This window comes from Colius striatus, chromosome 1 (assembly GCF_028858725.1).
Source record: "Colius striatus isolate bColStr4 chromosome 1, bColStr4.1.hap1, whole genome shotgun sequence".
Taxonomy (NCBI): domain Eukaryota; kingdom Metazoa; phylum Chordata; class Aves; order Coliiformes; family Coliidae; genus Colius; species Colius striatus.
The window spans coordinates 66,670,551-66,687,473 of record NC_084759.1 but is presented as its reverse complement, the minus strand read 5'-3'; the positions used below and the strand labels follow the sequence as shown (position 1 = coordinate 66,687,473).

The following is a 16,923-nucleotide window of genomic DNA, read 5'->3' as shown; positions in this document are numbered from 1 at the left end:
AAAGTCATGTTTTAGAGTATTACATTTCTCAGTAACAAGCAGTAATCGTTTCCAGCAGCAGCCAAAATCGTGAGCTTCACCACACTGACAGAACAACGAAAATTTGTGCTTGCCAGTTTTCTTTTCCAAAGGTTATACCACCTCTCACCTCATTCAGAATTGCCCAGACTGCTGAATTTTGTATCACTGAAAGCCGGAATGATGAAATAGGGTTTAGGCTGGGGTCAACCGTTCCTTCAGCTATACCATTTTCAAACCTTCCTGCAAAAGAAGCAAAAGTATGTCCTTGATTAACTCCTGTTCAATAGAACCCGTGTCAGAAAAATGTATCTGTACTATGACAATTCACAGGTGAAACCTACTGCTGGTGGCTGGACAGCTGACTGGTACCACTCCTGAAACAAAAGAGAGCCAGAAGGTTCTAATTTCAGATTTAGCTTTGCAGCAGCAAGATGGAGTGTATCATCAGATGAGCACACTCATCTCAACAGGATGACAAGTAAGAATAAAACCTTTGGAGCTGTCTAAGGGTATGGAGTACCTCAAACTCTGGGAAGATTTTGGTGTATATTTTCATTTAATATCATGCAACTCAACATGAAGCCCCTGGCTTATGTTCAAGGAGGATTAAGCATGAGGCACATCATTTGTGCATAATGTATTCCTATTTAAAGGATCTTCAAATTGATGAATAAGAATTCAATTTAAAAAGCCCAGTTAGACTTTACACTTGAAAAATATACACAGTAACTGCATTCATTAAGACAAAAAACCCTTGCTTTCATTACAACAGGGATGCCCAACCCATGTCCAGCAAGGCAAACACAGTCCACAAGTGGAATGTCTCTTCCCTGACAACAGGTCTCAGCCCACAATCAGAGAGCTGATTGTTTGTAGGGTGGGTTCAAATCCAGGCCAAGCACAACAGTTCACAGAGAGGCACTCCTGCAGCCACAGGAAGAAGTGATCTTATACAGCCTGGAAGTGCCTCTAGAATCATCTAGGTGATCGATCCCAGCAGAAAAGTTGTACTGTAGCTGCACTAGGAGTCCCACTAGATCTTTGTTTATTACATCGGTCTCAGGAAAGAATCTGGAAACATATTAAGTAAAGGTCATGTACCCAAAAATGAATGATCAAGACTCAATTTTAGGTTTCTTTCAGTTTTAATAAAAATGTCTTAACTGCTGCAACAGTAGCAATAGCCAGTTCTTTCTACTGTAACGTACCTATCCTGAAGTAACCATCCTCTAAGCGTTTGTCTTTGGTTTCTTTGCTTAATACTAGTTCTTCATTCTAGAACAAAGCACAAATGAGATCATTTTTTTAGACATATGACTTTGCCAGAGAAAGACAAATCCCTGTTCTCTCTTGTTATACATTTAGCATCCATCTTTTCCAAATAGTTATGAACCATCCTAGAACAATTATTTATGGCCTTAGACAAGCCAACATGAAAGTGCAGCAGTGTTCCAGAACTGAATGATATTTGGCTTCAAAGTAGAAAGAAAGTCCTTCAAGTGCCTCACGTAACTTGCATAGTAACTGCCATGCAGATACTGACACACACAGTGGAAGAAAAGCAAAAGCAGGATCTTGCCTTCTTTTCCTATGGGTGAACTAGAGATTTCTCTCAGGACAAATGAAACTTAGAGCTTACTTCTCGACGTAAGAATTTAGGCGAGATGAAAAGCCATCAGACCAGCAAGGGAAACATTGCAATTATCACTGCTTCACTAAAAAGGGATGTTAATAAGCACAGAAAAATGAGATTGTAGACCAGAGCTTCAAAAACAGCTGGAAAATTGTAGCCAGAATCATATGATCCAATACTAAAAGACTCACCGTATTTCCTAGAAACCAATTTAAAACGCTTGACAGAACAGGAGATTAAATAAATCAGCTTTTTTTTTTTTTTTAATGCCTACTTTTAAGGGAGGCTGCTGAAAAAGTGGTAACATTTTTTGTTTGTTTTGGGTTTAGGGGGTGGGCAGGGTTTGGTTTGGCTTGGTTTAGGGGGGCTCTTTGGTTTTGTGTCTTTTGTTTTGAGGGGGGTATTTTTAGTGTTGAGTTCCAATCTGGGAGCAATCTGGTTTCTAAGGGTTGTTTTTTGTATTTCTGAATTCTGCTTAGATCAGGGTCAAAGAACCTGAATGGGCTTCCAGCTCTAATGGAAACCCACAGTGGAGAAATCATGCTCTCAGGACAGCACCTATCATTCTGTAGCTGCAGATCCCCATATCAGTGACATTTTCTGTTGACATCAATGGCTTAGGAAGGAGCCAGATGCAGAATTTCCTGTTTACCTTTCTACAAAGTGTGTCAATAGCAGAGGAAGCTGAGCAGCATTACTTCCTCAAGGGACACTCCAGTTGGAGGGACATTTCACAGGCAAGCGTAGCCAGTAAAGAGATGTTTTATGCACATTTTTTCTCATTATCTTGTGCATTTTTGTGGTGTCTCAGGCCTAGATGAAGTGATAGCTGCTGCTGGGGGTTTTTCTGTGGTTCCAAGGGTCTTGAGAAACAAAACCCCTAAACCTTGTAATACGGTATAATATACCACGTATCATGGTATATAATATGTCAAACTGATAAACTTCTTTTTAGGGGTGAGGGTGGCCAGAAATTGCTATTTTTGCTTGGTTCCAAGAAGGAAGACTGCAAGAACAGATAAGTGAATTCTTCCATGATCATTTACTTAAGCGAAAAAAAAAGAGGGAGAGAGATTCAGCATATGGTAATTTAAATACAGATTTCAAGATACCTACACCAAGTGTATTGGAGAAGATAGGCGGTTTGCTATTTTACTACTAAATAAAATAAACTTGTCTGAAGTAATATCTCAATGCTTTGACAGAGTTTTGTGATATAAACGGTTAGCCAGAGAACATAGGTGAAGGAAAAGAACCCATACTATCTGCCTTCAAGCAAGAAGATAGTGTAGTAGAGATAAAACTCAGACTGATTATGGAGAAATAAAAGCATAAAGATTCCAGATATTTCAATATGTAGTTAGGTTTGGAAGTAGAGGTTCTGAATTGGACGAAAATGAGCTGTTTACTTCCAAATTACTGACAACACTTGTAGCAGACTGTACTCTGAATGAACTTCTGAATAGTTACAACAGCTTTCTGTTAACAGATCCAATTATAAAAAGAAACTTTATGAGAGAATCAGAGCATCAAAATCCTACAGTTAGGAACAGAAGCATTCATGTCTCACCTTGTTAAAATAAGTCAATAAAATCAGGGGGTTTTTCATTTATCCTAGATTGAGATGACACAAATCAATACATTCATACCTGAAAAGGCAAAACTTCCACAGTTGTGTTTAGAAGTATGTCTCCTGGATGCTCTGGATTGCCACTGTGAAACAAGTACCTGTGAATGAAAAGGCAAAATAAATCAGTCTACCTACATAAGTCAGAATTAGCTAAGTCATCATCTTGTATCTTCATAGTCATATTACAGACGTTACATGATAAAGGTAAATTTCATACTGGACCTACATCAGCTCACGGTAAGAAACAGCTAAAGTTGTGCATTTTTTAAGGACTAGTTGGCCAATATTTTGCTTAGAAACCTACTTGCCACAATCTGATCTTGACAGATTGCATTATATAAAGTGATTATTGCCAGGTATGCACCAGCATCACCTCCAGAAGCAGGAGCTCTGCCTTCCCTCAGCCTCTCTCCATCCTTCCCCACCACACACCACCCCCTCCTCGAGCTCACACCATCAACTGCAGATCCATTCTGAACACACAGAAAAGGACTGGTTTTTGTGGTTTTTTTAATATCTCTACAAAGTCCCTACTACCTTCATTCAGCTGTACACTTAATGAAGTGTCTTCTTTTTTTTAATAGGACGGAATACATGTGTTAAAATCATATCAAAACAATCCCACTATACATTAAGCAGTGAAGTGCAGGTGTTTAAATTCAAGATGCCCACTCGAAACACCTTTTGCAGTACTGGGTGTGTGTAGATAATGTTACAAAAGACACAGTTTAACTCTCCTTCCTTTATATAGAACACAAATTTAATATTCTTTTCAATCCATATTATGTAAACAAGTAATAGTATTTTTTTACCACTAGGTGGTATCAACGCTTGAAAAATTGCTCATTTCTTACTATTTTTTCTGGTGGACCACATCGTTTATTCAGATTAGTGTCAAAAACTACCTTGATATTAACACCTACTCAGATGCCACTTTTAACAAGCCTCTTTCGTTTTTAATGCATTTAAATGAACATGTAAAAATCTTAGCAACACATTTCAAACCTTTCTTCCATTTGAACTTAAAGGCATTAACAGTAAGCACCATCTTTGACATTAAATACATCATCAACCAGGGATAAAATTAGTTCAGAAATTATCACTTGATTAAAATTACAAACATTAGCTCAACTTGCAATTTATTAGAGACATAATTTGAGATGTAAATTCCAGTTGGTCTTTATCCAATATGTCTGAAGGTAGGTAAGTACCTGTCATTAATCCACACTTCACTGCTACAAACACAAGTAGTACAAGAAAACAGAGCTATCTGACCCTGACTTAGAAATTTCTGTGATCCCAAAATGATAGAAGTAATTTAAAAATACACATACACATATATATATAACAGATTTCTTTTATCAAGGCTCAGAAAAGGAATAAACCCACACACTCTTCTATAACAAAGCTACACTGATTTCTACTGCACTGGTTTCAGCAGAACTGCACCAATTGAATTGCAAAAGAAAACTGGATGCAGTAAGTTCCAGCATCCTGTGTCCTTCAAGAAAAATATTTTCCCCATTGTAGTTTACTGTAAAGGTCAATTCACAAGCTACCTAAAAAAATCCATAGTTCCTAAAAGGAAAATCTTGTGATTTTTCCTAACATCAGTGACATCCAAAAAAACCCAAAGAATCGATTATCCTAAGGTGGTTTTACTGTATGTTTCAATAATAAGCAAAACAAGTGTCTTGGCAAAGCTGACTAGAAAAGGACTAAAAGTATATTCTGCTGTCTTCTCACCTACCAGATCTAAACTGCCATCCTTTAGTCTGTCAAATATCCTACTTGTTATCAGGAATTTTTCTCATGAAAGTGCTGAAAATTCTATGGAGACTTAAGATGCAAACGTTTCAACCAAACCACAGACACACTGTTGCTTTTCCTCAGGGCTTCTAGTTCACAAACCTTATTTCTGAGAAGACACACGTAATAACCCACAAAGAAAACTCCTCCTCACTACCTTCTTAGTGAACAATAATGGGCTTATGATGTTTGGGTGGGTGGGTTTTGGTTAGGTTTTTGGGGGGGGCCGGAGGGCAAGGCAAAGAAGAGGAGGTGTTTGTAGGTTTGTTGTTTGTGGAGTTTTAGGAGTGTGTTTATTTCTTAGGGTTTTGGTTTTAAAAACAACCCTACTACCATGAAAGTATAGCCAAGCATTTTCTCCTGCTGTGCTATCAACTGTTGAAACCTCCCCTCTGCAGTTATCGCTCCATTAGGGCAAGCCACTCAAAAGCTGGCAAAAAGCCAAAACAATTTAGGGAAGTAGTTAATAGCACCTGATTTCCATGTAATCCAACATGCTTTTTCACTATGGTTCTTTCTTTAATAATTATCTGTCTATCCATATGCACACACGTACACAACATATGCGTAAGTAACGCCTTTTATAAACACCCCTTCCTTTCTAAACATTAATTTCAAATCTCTGAGCCTTGCTTGAACACTGGACATATTACAGAGTCAGAAAAAGTTACACAGATTATTTTTTTTTTAAGTATGACTATACATACACAGTTCACATCTTTGGCTTACAAAGACATTCTGCAAAATTTAAAAAATACTTTGGAAGCAAAATTTATTTAACGAATAAACAGATTCCACAAGTCTTAAAAGAAGTGTCACTAACTGTTGTTTTGTAAAACTTGCCTCCCTGACATGTCACTAAATCACAAGTTTTCAAGGTTTTCAGACTATGAAAGATTTTTCTGGATAGAGAGGCTGAAAGACACAGAAGCAGCTGTGGTTTTGACTAAGTTATAGAATCATAGAATGGTAGGGGTTGGAAGGGACACCTTTAGAGATCCTCTAGTCCAACCCCCCTGCAGAAGCAGGTTCATCTAGATCAGGTTGCACAGGAACGTGTCCAGGTGGGTTTTGAAAACCTCCAGAGAAGGAGACTCCACAACCCCTCTGGGCAGCCTGTGCCAGGGCTCCCTCACCTGAACAGTGAAATAGTTTTTTCTTATGTTTAAATGGAACTTTTTGTGTTCCAGCTTCATCCCATTACCCCTTGTCCTGTTGCTAGATACAATAGAAAAAAGGGATATCCCAACCTCCTGACACCCATCCTTTAGATATTTATAAATGTTAATAAGATCTCCCCTCAATCTCCTCTTCTCCAGACTAAACAGCCCCAGTTCCTGCAGCCTTTCCTCATATGAAAGATGTTCCAGTCCCCCAATCATCTTGGTGGCCCTGTGCTGGACTCTCTCCAGCACTTCCCTGTCCCTCTTGAGCTGAGGAGCCCAGAACTGGACACAAGACTCCAGATGAGGCCTCATCAGGGCAGAGTAGAGGGGGAGCAGATTCTCCCTTGACCTGCTGGCCACACTCTTCTTGATGCATTCCAGGATGCCATTGGCCTTCTTGCCCATGAGGGCACATTGCTGGCTTAGATGTTATTCTGACATCTGTCCTAGGATTTACAGATGACAGTCCAGGTAAACACTAAAGACATGCCCTTCCCTCCCCTGCCCTTCCTAAGTAAACTGACATTTTCTCAGGATGCAATCTACCTGTTGCTTAAACAAAACACCTCCTGAACCATTATTTTGAATTAAAATTCTGAAAGCCACAGATCTCTAGATACAATAATCCCAAACAAATACAAATTCATCTGAAGTTTAAAAAAATGCTACAATTACATTACAAATTATTACTTCACAGCTTTATTATAAAATACAAACGTGGACACAATTTAGACATCCTTGATGGAAGTCATCAGAGAAAAGTAACTCTTAACTTAGAACTGCCAAAGGAAATGCTGATGTAACTGAACCTTAGGGAACCATTTTCTCTGGCAGTATCTTTTTTAAAATGCACAGGTCAAGGACAATAAGTAGCTACTGTAGATATAAAACAGAGATAACTCCCCCCAGTGTCAGAAGTTACTACATGTATACACTAACTTGCATACATTCTGGTCATCACCTCAGTGTAGTACGACAGGAATAAAGAATGCCAAAAAAGGCCAAATAATGTTACATAACAAAATGTAAGAGCACTAAAAATTACAAACCAAGCAAACAAGAAAATGAAGTAAAGTCAAAGTTGCAAAAACAGCTTCAATCTTCACATTCAGTGACTTGACTACTTACTTAAATTGAGGGTTTGACTTCCTATGGAGCTAGGTGTCACCTATAAAAATCAAGTCAACTAGAGGGGAAAAAAAACCCCACCAAAACTGATAAGCTGAAACAAATATATTCATACACAACCTATCAGACAAAGGAAGAAGAGAGCAGAAGCATGATTGATACATTGATTAAAGTTATCATTAGCTTGCCAACATAGTTAACTTGTACAGTACTTTACAAGCCTACATTCAGATTCAGAACCCAGCAGTAAGGATCCAAAAGGTGGGTATAAATTAATATAAATATTAGTGATCTGTGCAGAAGAATAGCTGAACTTTTCCATGTTGCAGCACTAATCCATCCATAATAAAGTTATTCTATTACCTAATATGTTTTCTTTTAGGCATTAAATATGTCTTTTATATTTTAAATAAATAGAAGTACCGATGCTTTTTCTATATATAGAAAGTGAGAGTTTATGCATTGTATATTTTGTTGAGCAATTAAAAATCAGAAGGGAACACACAATAATCTTACCAGTAAACTATGACAGCTTTATAAATTATAGACAAATTCTTTAACAAGCAGAGTTCACATCATCCACTGTCAATATATTTGAGTTTTGTTTTGAAGGAGACAAAAGACTTATCTCACTTGATGCCAAACACAAACATTCTAAGAATCTATTTATGAACACGGGCTTTTGTGCTCTCTAAACATCAGGCATCAAATCTTTTTCTCTACATATCCTTTTTATAACTCTCTTTAGCAATCTGATATATTTTAGTACATCCCATTTTCAGAAAAGAGGTAGGAAGGCTGAGAGGAAATGTTTCCTTCTACATTTTGTGCAAATTATCCATAGCAACCTGCAGCATAACAGATTTTAATTCTGCACAACGTGAATTTCTATAAAAGCAACATTCAGTCAGCAAATTTTGGCTCTCTACAGATGCCATCATCCACTGCAGGAGTTGTTATTCACAAATTCTATCCAGTATTTTTGATCACCAGACGCAAATGTGGTAAAAGGAATCTCATCTACCTCCTCTCTGTCATTTCCCCACAACCTTCGTTAGGAAATGTTGTTTTACTGTCACTGGAAACTGGTATTAACCACGTGTTATTTCCTTGTGCAAAATACAAACAGAAGATGAGTAATTTCTTTTCCCCTCTCACAAGCTTAACTGTTTCTCCTATCCTCTTTGCCTCATACCCACTCTTCTGCAAAAATTGCTTATACTTCCATAAAAAAACCCAACAAAAATCGCAAAATTCCTCAAGTCTATTTATACACCCACCAAGTACTCACAATAGATAAGCAATGTAAAGGGAGTTTTTTCTTTTTATTATAGTTTCTAATATGGAAAAAAAAAGCAAAAAAAACACAGCACATCCCACCTAAAAGGGCCCACTAATTTCTACACTAAATGCCTGATAATATTTCATTTCCTCTGCTAAAACCAGTCAATCTAACTGTCCATCCTTAAACTGGGATGCACATTTGAGAGCTGTAAGAGATTAATTCCCCATTTTTACAGAAGTGCCAAACCAGCACATCAAAAGGAGAAAACTTTCTCCCATTTGTCAAACGACCACAAGGCAGTCTGACTGAAGAAGTGATGGGGGAGTTTGGCAAAGTGGTCTGAGTCTTTTTATCCAACACACAACTCCCTAAGAAATCCAATTTCTTCACAGCATTTTAAAAGCCAATTAAAATTGGTTACCTCTACCATTTCCTAACTTTATTCAATTGTGTGATATGGGTAGAAGGCACTTAGCTGTGTAAGAAAATTTCATTTCCAGGTCTACTCTTGCCTTCTGTTTCCCTGAGCAGAATATGAGATCAGCCTTCCAAACCTGCACTGTGCTTCCTGGAATAGATACACATCAGCTGTGATTCTGTGATTAAATGAGTTTTAACCATTTTAATATTTTGGTTTGGAAGTGGTTTGGGGTTTTTTTTTGTTGTTTTGCAGGGTTTTTTGTTTGTTTGGGGTTGTTGGTAGTGATTGGCTGGTTGTTTTTTTAATGGGAGGGGCTGTTCTCTTTCCTTAAGTCTCTGCTCTTCTCTTTAAGGCATTTACTCATTTTTTTTCCACCATATCATCATTGTTAAAAGGCCCTCGCGTTCTTTTGCAAGGTTACTTCTGCAGAAACTTTCATCTAGAGAAATGTAGAAATGCTTCATTTTTTTTGGTGGGGTTTGTTTTATTTCATATATGTGTGTATGCAAATCAACATCCTACCCTGCCCCCTGCCCCAGCTTAATTTTCCAGAAGCACAGACAGTGCTAGGCATTTGCCACCATTTGAGATGCACTTGGGTATGAGACCTCATCACAGCCTGGCAAGGTGTAATCATGACATCGCAGAGACTTGAGCTATTCTGGAAATCAGGTGAACTTCACTTCAGGTGAAGTATTTTAAGGGTATCTCAAGTGGCATTAGACATTTAACATTTAGGCAACAGCCTTTAATATTTCTGACTAAGAAGCATATACCCAGGAATGCTGCCAGATACACAAATCTTGAACATTAGTACCATTAAGGAGAAAGCAGCATGTTCTTGGCTCAGGCAGCTCTCTTCTTCTGTCTCTGATCCTGACTTTGGGTATTTTTCCCCTTCTCATATGAATTTCTTGCCTTATTGTAATGGGCAGAGTTCCATGCCTGGAGTAAACAGGATCAGTAGCTGGGAGCCTGCCTGCCAAATCCCTGCTGTCAGTGCATCCATTTGAGGATGTTCTACTCATTAGTACAGAAGCTTATGTAAACACAGAAACCAAACTCCTCACATTATCTCCTTTATATACCCTAAAAACATTATCCCATGTGAAATACACTGACAAACACCAAAACACTTAAAATAATAAACTGAGTTTAAAAGATTTCCTATCAATTGACACCAGCATCAAATATTAAGAAAATTAAGACTATGTTAAACTTCAATAACTTATATTGAGAATTAGAACAAAGATTATTTCTGAATTATACTAAGCATGTGTGTGTGCACATATGTGGTTTCTCAGCTTAAATTGCCCAAGAAAGGCTGAATGTATTACATTGCTCTGAAGGAGATTTTCTACACTGAACGGTGATTATGAACAAAGAACAGCTTATACATCAGTCAACTTACCGCTGTACTAATCTAAAACGCAAACAATTTTGCAGTTCCCTAGGTTTTAAGTGGTGGTTACTGCAAAAGCAAATGATAAGGAGGTTCCACTTCACTGCCAGTTTTGGAAAGCTGTTAAAAAGTCTTTTATTCCTTTGCAACGGGTTTGACGCTGTATTTTCTCCCCACAGGAGGCCTTGTATCCTATAGGATGGATAATTAACTACATTTTATATAGCTACAAGGTCAACTGCTGCTGATTTTGTTTATAACTTAGTTGTACTTAAAAAAAAGAGAAATTCCTTTTAAGTTTCACTGCTAGAGAACCTGCTTCAAAAGCTACATTTATTTTCTTTTACAATGAAGTGGCAGTAATACAGGCAAGCAACTCTCACTTTTTACACCGGTATTTTTAGCAATGTCACAATAATTCCCAAGCAGACAAACTAATGTCTGCATTTAGTTAACAGGAGGCCAACAAGATACTCTTCCCACTCAATACATTGATATTCTAGCTTAAATAGTCAAATATATATATTTCTTGTACGAGTGGGAATTTTGTGTTGTGGCAAGATGCCACCAGAAATATGTGAGGTTAACAATCACATGTTCCCTGGGATCCCAAGGCCAACAACATGGAAAATTACATTTTTACTCTCAAATACTGCATGTGCAGTATCTATGCCAATATCAGAACACAAAGTAATAAATTCAATCTGCAAGTTGGTTTGTCAAAGTATTAAGATTTCGGTTTAAAGCTGAAATTCCAGTCAACAAGTTCTACCTCATAAAAATCACTTTATTAATAAGTAATGCCATGTTAGGATGACTAGAGGACTGGAACATCTTTCATACGAGGAAAGGCTGCAGGAACTGGGGCTGTTTAGTCTGGAGGAGACTGAGGGGTGATCTTATTAACATTTATAAATATCTAAAGGATGGGTGTCAGGTTGGGACATCCCTTTTTTCTATAGTAGCTAGCAACAGGACAAGGGGTAATGGGATGAAGCTGGAACACAAAAAGTTCCACTTAAATATAAGAAAAAACTATTTCACTGTTCAGGTGGCACAGGCTGCCCAGAGGGGTTGTGGAGTCTCCTTCCTTGGAGGTCTTCAAGACTCACCTGGACACGTTCTTATGCGACCTGATCTAGGTGAACCTGCTTCTGCAGGGGAATTGGACTAGATGATCTCTAACGGTCCCCTTCCAACCCCTACCGTTCTATGATTCTGACTCTGAAACTTAGGCAGCCAAAAAATGGATGGTTGTGATGACTACTAACATCACTTAAGCACTGAAATGGAACATTTTTCGGGGTTGTGTTTTGTTTTTATTTAGTTTTGGGGGTTTTTCTTTTCCCCTCAAACCATGATCACATTTGAAATCTACTATCTCTATTCAATCATCCATCCACTAGTACCTCAGAGCTTCTTACATACAAAAATCCCTCTAACAAAGCAAGTCTAAAGTTAAAAGCTCTTCAGAATGAGCTGTTTGGGTGCAACACTCTCATTGACATCTCTGAAGAAAAGGAGTATCTTGAACCTGTTATTTATAGTAAGGGAAATCAATTTATATTCAGTAACAACATTAAAGTAGTAATAATGTACGTTTCATAAGGAAACAAATATAACTGCCAGTTTTAATAATTAAATATGTGTTTGGAACAATAGTGTACATACCAGAACAGCATTTCAATAATTATATAACAACCTAAGCAAACTGAAATTCTGTACTACTTATCTTTACAATGTAGGCTGTTTTCAGTCACATGTTTAAAAAACCAACAGACCAAACCACACCTTTCAACACTGCTATGCAATTTGTTTTTAAGAGCATAGTCAGTGGATCTACTTTAATTCTCAAGGATATGCTACTGAAAGAGAGGTACTTATCTTCTCACTACAAGAATTGAGATCCTAGCTTACTATTAAGGGACTTCAGTGTTGTTGCTGGAGATCTTTTGCTTGGAAAAACACTAAAAAAGGTCCAGTATAAGAGCTATTAGCAAAATGAGCATCAGACAATTTAAATTTACACATCCTCATTCTCCAGGTGTCATTTAGAACAAGCACAATCTATTAGACTGCTCAATATTCAGCAGGCATCTGCTGACCAGGTCTTGCACAAAACATCCACAAATGTTACTTTCTGCTCAGCAAAGTGAGCTCAACTCGCACATTAAACTATTAAGAGATCTTTTCCAGTGTTTTTCAACTGACAACACTCCCAAATCTTAAAAATGAAATATTAAAGACTTATAGAAAATTCATTATTGAACTGCTATACTGAGCAAAAAATTTAAATCCAGTTTAGTAACACATCTGGCATGGAAAAATAAACTATAGGAACAAGTTAGTGCCCTGTCACAGCATAACAGACCTGCCATTCAGTTGGACTTGTGGTTAGTATTTCCATTAAAAAACTTTATTATGGGAGTTATTAAGCAGCTAAACCTCAAACTGACTTGGCAGACAAAATTTTCTGTAAATTCAAAGAGCCCTTCTATTACTTAAAATTAAAAAAAAAAAAAGAGAGAAAAAAGGGAAAAACCTGTTGCATACCTTCACAAACATAAAATGGCTTTCAAAACTTTCTACTCTTAATTCCCACAATCAGATGTATCTCCCTACCAGGTGAATCTCCCTAATTCTCAGTCCATTTTTGTTTTTCTGTGTTTCTGGCCACAGGTCACAGTTTTATTTTTGACTGCCTCAGTAAGCATCTTTGAGATATCAGGAAGTATTGCTCCACTTGACCTTCACCAACCAAAATCTGCTGCTGTTGAAGTAGACAAACAAAACCAAGACCCCAACAACTTGAAATTGCAACATCTGTAGCCCTAATCAGCCACTGAGTTTCGAAAGACAAAATATTGCATTTTTGGGGACATTGTGGAAACAGAACTTAAACGCATAATAAACCTTGAAATGGCCTACAATGACAGCTCAGTGTTTAACTTAATTCTGAACAGGTAGTATCATCCTAACTGATGGATTTTCCTTAAGGAATGAACAGAAAACCAGATGTTCCCTTTCTTCTAAAACTAAAACGCACTTCTTCAATAAACCGAAATTAAAAGATCACATCATCCTCTACTGCTGGGACAGTTCTTAACACAGCAGGTAAATATAACTACCTTAGGCCTAGCTACAATTTTTCTGGACACAATAATAAACACTATCTTCCCACCTTTTGCATAGATACTTTGTACTTGCTCATTCCCCCAGTTCCCTCACCACTAAGGTAAAACATATGAAACAATATTTTCTTCAGACTTATGCATGCCATTGTTTAAATAACAGTGCTGACCTATGACACTTGCTAGCAATGTCTCATCCTAATCCACCTAAGATCAATGCCTGCTGCTTACAGTTACCCTACAGGTGCATATTTATTTTTTTAAAATAAAATTAAAACAAACAAACAGGACAATGTTTACTTCTTAACTTTGAAAAGGAAAAGTTGATCAAAAAGAAATCAATGAATTCATACAGCTAGTTGAAAATATATATTTTTTTAAGTATTGGCACAGGATAAAAAAAAGATTCTGCCCTTAATCTGAGAAGGTGGGTTCTCATGTTTCTCAACACATGCATCTTAGAAAGCTAACCAGGAGTGTCTTTTAAAGCATAGGAATCAACTGAAAGAGTAATTAGACATCTCAGATGACAAACTTGGGTTTTATAGGTCAGACCAGTTTGGAACAACATACTAACAAGGAAACTACTGATCCTCACTGTTGCACTAAACCAAGGTGAAGACTTAGCCTTTGATTATGTACTAAGGCATAGAAATTGACTAATTGGATTCAGTTCAGGACTGAAAAAAGGACTGCTTCACAAGAAAAGCATTCAGACATATTGATCCAAGACTGAAGGTACTGGCCTCAAAAGAACACATAAGGTGTGTGAAGAAAGAAGGAAAAGAATCCACTAATAAAGCAACACTTAAACATACACTAAATAAACTATGTTATAAGTCTTGAACTATGTTAGCAAAACAGTAAAAAGCAACGCAGCAGATAAGTCTCAAATCAAACTAAAGGATGACCATATCCTAAAGCACTAACTCTATTATTATTATTTAATCTGACCAGTAGCAAAAAAGAAGTCACCTTTAGTCCTCTAACAGATCACAGATATTTGTATTTCAAGGGCACATCATATCCACACACACTTGTGTGTGTGTGTGTGAAATTTTTTTAAATAGGTCAACTTGGAATCTTAGCATGGTGACTTTTTTTCCAAGCCCTAAAGCCTGTCCTTCAGAGTTCCCAGCTTTCAGGTTTGGGGACATTGTTATATGCTCCAGCAAGACTTCTGATGTGGACAATCAAGGGAGTGAGGCTGCAGGGCAGAACATATTGTGCCACACACCATGCTGCACAACTGCTTTGTAATTAGAAGCAGATCAACCTAATACAAATACAATCAAACTCACTTCTTTTAAATTCTCTTATGAACTGCTACAGAAGCACTGGTTTTGAATTGCATTTATCAAAAAGGCTCTGGATTAAATAACAATAATAATAGCAACACAAAGATTAGTAAAAGAATCAGAGGGAGGACACTAATAATTGTAGTTCAACTCCAAAGACTCTGCGTCATTTCACTTTAGGTGATATTGACAGCCCCAAATTGTATCTTCAAGCATTCTTGGTGAACAAGCAGCTTTAGATAAGAGACCAAAGGTGAATAATTACTAACCTTTCTACATTGACTGGCTTGTCAAACTTAAATAGAATATAATCCCCAGCAACTGGTGTGACAGCCCAGAAAAAGTCTTCCCCTACGTAGGTTTTTTCTAGCGTATGTCCCTGGTAGACTTTTAAAGATGTCGAAACCTCTGCAGGTGGATTCACATGGATTTTATGCAGCAATGGTTTGAGGAAGTCTTTATCCTAGTTGAAAGAAAGACAAACGTCATGCTGGTCAGATAACCTGTTTTATTATGTTCTTTTCCCAAATGGTTACACTTAAACATTTGCATAAATTTGAAAATGATTGTAGGAGCCATTTTTTTTTCAGATCTCATACGATTAATTAGATCAACATACCACTGAAGTAAAAAAAAAAACCAACCCAAAAAATACCCCTCACAAAAATAAGATGAGATTAGTACCATTTGTACTTCATAGTAACCAGTTTGAATCAGATTTCATTCCAACTGGAGTAATATATAACATACTTGAAAATGACAGACAACATGAAAATGCCTGTTTTCTCAAAGGCTGCAAAGCTTTTCACTTAATCAGTATGCTCTGGAAAGGAAGGAAAATTTTAGCTACTAACTGTGAGTTTCTGGATCTTTCCTGCTAGAGAGGAGTGAAGGCCAACATGCTGGAAAAGAGAAGGCCTGAAGCGTATCCGTAGGTTGGATTTCTGTCGATCACAATGTTTCTGAAATGGGCAGGGGAAGGAGGTTAACAAAAAAATTGAAAATCACATTAGTAAAACCAACACAAGGGTTGCTGAGTTTTTACTGCAAGTATGTGACATTACGTAAACTAAAGAGACTCAACAAGAACCCAGACATATTTACCCAGTTATTCTTGTTTTCATTCCAGAAATCTACCAAGACAGCTGTGCAAATACAATACTGTTCAAGGTTCTTGCACAGAACTGGTTTATTCAGTCTTTCAGCAAGGGTGCTGCTTGAGAAATGAAGGACCAAAAGCCAAAGTTTATTCCCCATTTGGAACCCTCTTTGTTACTGCCATCCAAGCAGTGGCATTCTGCATACCCTTAGTGGGGGTTACACGAACGAGTTTATTTCAGGTGTATTACCCATGGAAACTAACCGGACTTTTGCTTTTCATCCTACTGCATCCATCTCCAAAATCCAAAACAATAACAGTTACAATGCCTCTAAGAACTGTGTGTCTAAAGCTCTTTCTGAGATTAAACTATTTGTAGGAAGAAACAGGACATGAAGTTAACATCTCATAATACAGAGCATGCTATCCTCCAGCTCTCCAAAACCAAGTTGTTCACCACAGAAACATTTTAGAAGCTTTATAATAAAAACAGACTTACAGCATCTTTCTCAGGGTTACACACTTTCACCCAGAGGATATGGTCCAGAAGCCAATCAATAGGTTTCTCCTTATAAAACATAAATATGAACTCTACAATAAGAGTGATATCTGGAGACTGGAACATTTTACCTGTGATGACATTAAGAATAACTGGAATTATTTTAGATTAAAGATAACAATGTCTTTTGAAATCAATGAGACAGCAGATGATAAGCGTGTGCCAAGACAAAAAAATGTTAGCAATGAACAACTTAAAATCTCAATGTTATCAAAAGCTCTATACCTTTCAGCCATAAAAAACTAAATAAAACGACTACTCAAACAAGAACCGATATATACTACATGTACAGTATGACACAGTCTCCTTAAAATGGAAATTCAGTCTGCAAAAAGAGTTAT

The 16,923-nt window shown here is 37.3% G+C and overlaps 1 protein-coding gene across 1 annotated transcript in view; it reads right to left on the bottom strand.

The window, feature by feature from the left end:
• Positions 1-16,923, bottom strand: part of MGAT4A (alpha-1,3-mannosyl-glycoprotein 4-beta-N-acetylglucosaminyltransferase A) — an 85,008-nt gene that overhangs the window by 5,681 nt on the left and 62,404 nt on the right. The window contains exons 11-16 of the mRNA XM_061997898.1: positions 16,523-16,653; positions 15,779-15,886; positions 15,194-15,387; positions 3,304-3,382; positions 1,230-1,296; positions 149-261 (exon numbers count right to left, since the gene is read on the bottom strand). Of these exons, the coding sequence (XP_061853882.1) occupies positions 149-261; positions 1,230-1,296; positions 3,304-3,382; positions 15,194-15,387; positions 15,779-15,886; positions 16,523-16,653 (692 nt within the window). The remainder of the gene's footprint in view (positions 1-148; positions 262-1,229; positions 1,297-3,303; positions 3,383-15,193; positions 15,388-15,778; positions 15,887-16,522; positions 16,654-16,923) is intronic.